At 56.2% G+C, this 3345-nt stretch overlaps 1 protein-coding gene across 1 annotated transcript; it reads right to left on the reverse strand.

Moving 5' to 3' along the window:
- Nucleotides 1-1906: 1906 nt before the first annotated feature.
- Nucleotides 1907-2482, reverse strand: TMEM140 (transmembrane protein 140). The gene has a single exon (XM_010076822.1). It carries the CDS (start codon nucleotides 2480-2482, stop codon nucleotides 1907-1909), a length of 576 nt encoding a protein of 191 aa, XP_010075124.1.
- Nucleotides 2483-3345: the final 863 nt, after the last annotated feature.

Raw genomic sequence — 3345 nt, forward strand, 5'->3', positions numbered from 1 at the left:
GGTGCCACCGCAGAGAGGACTGGCAGGGGGGACTCTGAGGACGATGTTCTGAAATATGTCAGAGAGATCTTTTTCAGCTAATGTTGCCTCTTCTGTGGCAGAGGAGACGGTGGGGACGGTGTCTCCTCCCACAGCATTGAGGATGGCAGGAGGAGGGCCCGGAGTGGGCTGTGTATCTGCCGCGTTGGTGGCCTGTGGAGCTGGTAGGAGGCCCGTGAAGGCCACGGGGGAAAAGGAAGGGGACACTCACTTCTCCCAGGGTGTCTGGGTTCAGTGGGATTTGGCTCCAGAGTAGGTTATGTTAATTTCTGTTTGGCATCTTGGAGCATGGACAGATTAAAGAGGACATTTGGGTTTCTAGGAGTGTCTCTTTGGTGGGTCAATGTTGGGCCTGGAAGGGAAGAAGGAGTTGCTGGCCCTGAAAGGCCTTTGCTGGCTCTGCAGAGGCTGCCATGTGCCATGTGCTTGCAGGCTCTCTGTGACAGCTGCAGTGGGGCCTGGCAGGCTATCCCCTTTGGGCCTGATGCTGAATTTGCCTCCAGGCTGGGACAGGCCTCTCAGAGCTGAGGAAGACCTGGGTGGAAGCAGACTGGCAGGGGTAGGGACCACCCCAAGGGGTCTGACCCTATGGCAGTGTTTATGGCGGTCTAGGAAGAGATGAGGATGGCTCACCATCCTCTTCCTGGTCCAAGGGGGGGATGACTAAACTGCATGAGGCCAGGGCAGGTGTGAGAGCCTTTATTGAAATGAAGAATCGGTCAAACCAGCATCACCAGCTGCATCTCCACCAAGACGGAAGCAGAAGAGAAAACAGACCCTCCTGTGCCCGAAGAGGGAAAGCAGGTGCTTCTTTATGCGAGGTTACAGACATGGCACTGAGCAGCGCTGTGCACCGCCACAGCAGAGAGACCCCATCCAACGCTCTGGCTGCGATGGCCCAGCTGGGGCACTGCACCTGGCCTGCGGCAGCCCTGCCCTTGCTCCCTGAGCACACCCTTGCATGGGGCATGTGTTGGGCTGAACTGGCTCTGTGGTGAGCTGCCCTTGCACAGAACCTGTCTCTCTGGAGTCTCAGAGGCTGCTGGAGTGCTGGGCTCAGCCCCATATCACGGGGGACAAACCTGGGGCTCTGCACCCAAATCCTCTGCCTCCTCATGGAAACGCTCCTCATTAGGGCTGTGTTCAGTGTTCAGCAAGTTGTTAGGCTGCCCCTCTAGGTGCTGTGCTGCTGCTGGGGCTGGACGTGGCCACTTCACCCTAATGAACTACATCAGAGTCACTCCAGATATTATTCCAGCAGGAGAAGTACCGATGCTGGTACTGAGGAAAGTATTTCTGGTGCACCTCTGGGGCTGCCACTGCTGCGACTGCAATGTGAAGCCACAGCTCCTTAAGTCACAGTTGCTTCAAAGACATCCCTGGTTAGTCCAGGAGGTGGAGAAGGAACAGTCTTGCTTTGGGCAACTCCAAGAAAGGAAGCCTGTTTGCTTCTCTGCCTGCCTATACTTAGGCTAGATATGGCCAGAGGGATGTGTCCACTGTGTGCTGGTTCTGATCTGTCCCCTTCACTGTCCTCTGGGTCAGGGCCAGAAATGCTGTCGCTTTGATGATGTGCCCCAGGCCGAGGGATGTGTTACACACCGCTTGCTGTTCCCGGGAGGCTCCCATGCTGTGCTGTGGGTGTTGGCGCCTGATGCATGCTCCCTGCAGGAGTGGTGCCAGCCAGCAGCCACCATCACAGCTGTGTGCCGAGCGTGGCTGGACATGGGCCTCTGGACTAAACATCAAATTCCTGCCAGGGACTAAAGCTGTAGTGGGATTACTGTTTTAAATCAGGTTATCAACAGCTTTTGCATGTTCTTCGCTGACAAATCTCGGCAGGCAGGGACTCTTCAATAAAAGGGCTTTAACACGGGTGTGTGTGCTTGGCCCAGCTGAGGTACATCGTGGCAGTGAGAATCTGGAGTAATAGCAGAACCTGAGTCCCAAGCAGTGCCAGGAAACCCCCAGTGAAATCAGAGGGGTGAATCCACTGCGAGGTTTGGAAGAGAAATGTACCCAGGCCTCCAGACAGGATTATCATCTTGATGATGAGTATGATGAGGATCACCTTCCAGCCCTGTCTCTCCTCTGTGCACTTCACATGTGCAACAAAAATGGGGTAGAAGAGGCAGAAGACCAGGCAGGCATACACACAGACCCTGGCTAACATAATTCCTGGTAGGCTTATGCCCATTGCCTGCAGATGCTGGTACTCCAGGCACTGCAGCTCCCTGTCTGTCTCATTCCACAGGCAGAAGTTGTAAAAGCCGATGCGTTTGTCAGGGAGGTCGACCAGGTTCCCGGCTTCCCACAGCAGCGCGTAGAACATCAAGGCCAAGGCCCCAGCAGCCTCGAGGAGGGTCAGCGCACACAGCAGTTGCCCGGTGCACCTCTGTTGTAACAGACCCATCCCGGTGCTCACGTGCTCTCTTGATACCATGGTAAAGCCTGCTGCGGGGATGCCTGCTGCAAAACACGGAGGATGGGACCCCTTGGTTGTTGCATGTCATGGCACCCTTCCCAAGGTGTGCTCTGAGCCTGTGTCACTGAGGTCTCAGGACTACTACCCTTGCAAGTCGAGCAGCAGCATCTCAGTCCTGCCCCGGCTGTGCTGTGCACATGTTACTGGGTCAAGGGGGGTGCATTTTTGGTCACAGCGAAGGTGGCTTAATGATGTCCCGTGCATGGGCCAGCACTGGGAGGACAGTGTGGCTCGCTTAGCCCTTTGCACCATGGTCCCACGTTGGACAAGACAGGCATTCATCAGGAAATTGCAGTGCTGGGAGGGGGGCAAAACACTGCAGTCTGGTAAGGAGGAGGTTAAGAGCTATTCTGGGAAAATGCTTTTCTTTCGGTTCTGGTCAGACAAGGACATCCCTTGTGATCTCTGGATGACTAAGTAAAACTCAGGCATGACAGGGTCTGAAGTGCAGGGCTCCCCCTGCCCGCCTCCCCCCTCCATAGCCCTGAGACACCCATTGATGCCACAGGTTTCCAGCATCCACATGCCCCTGGGGCCCGTGCATGCCTGTACATTTTGGGGCACAGCAGGGCTGATCGCCCGCAAGCCCTCCTCCCCACTGAGGCTGGCAGATGTGGTGCTCCTCTGTCCTGGTTGCCTGAGAACCAATGTCCCACACAGATAGGCAGCTGTGGCACTACAAAGAGGCACCCTGGACCCACGCGCAGCCACTCGCCCTCCTCTGGGGTCCAGGGAGGTGGGTGCTATGGAGACAGACCTGTGATTACTGTCGTCCTCGCTCCTCTCTCAGACTGCCTGGCAAACCCGACTCTCTGCTCCTC

The sequence above is a fragment of the Pterocles gutturalis genome, unplaced genomic scaffold, assembly GCF_000699245.1.
Source record: "Pterocles gutturalis isolate BGI_N339 unplaced genomic scaffold, ASM69924v1 scaffold5638, whole genome shotgun sequence".
In the NCBI taxonomy this organism is placed as follows: Eukaryota; Metazoa; Chordata; class Aves; order Pterocliformes; family Pteroclidae; genus Pterocles; species Pterocles gutturalis.

Coding starts and splice junctions, on each gene's coding strand:
- TMEM140 (XM_010076822.1), bottom strand. CDS start 2,482: ATGGTATCAAGAGAGCACGTGAGCACCGGGATGGGTCTGTTACAACAG.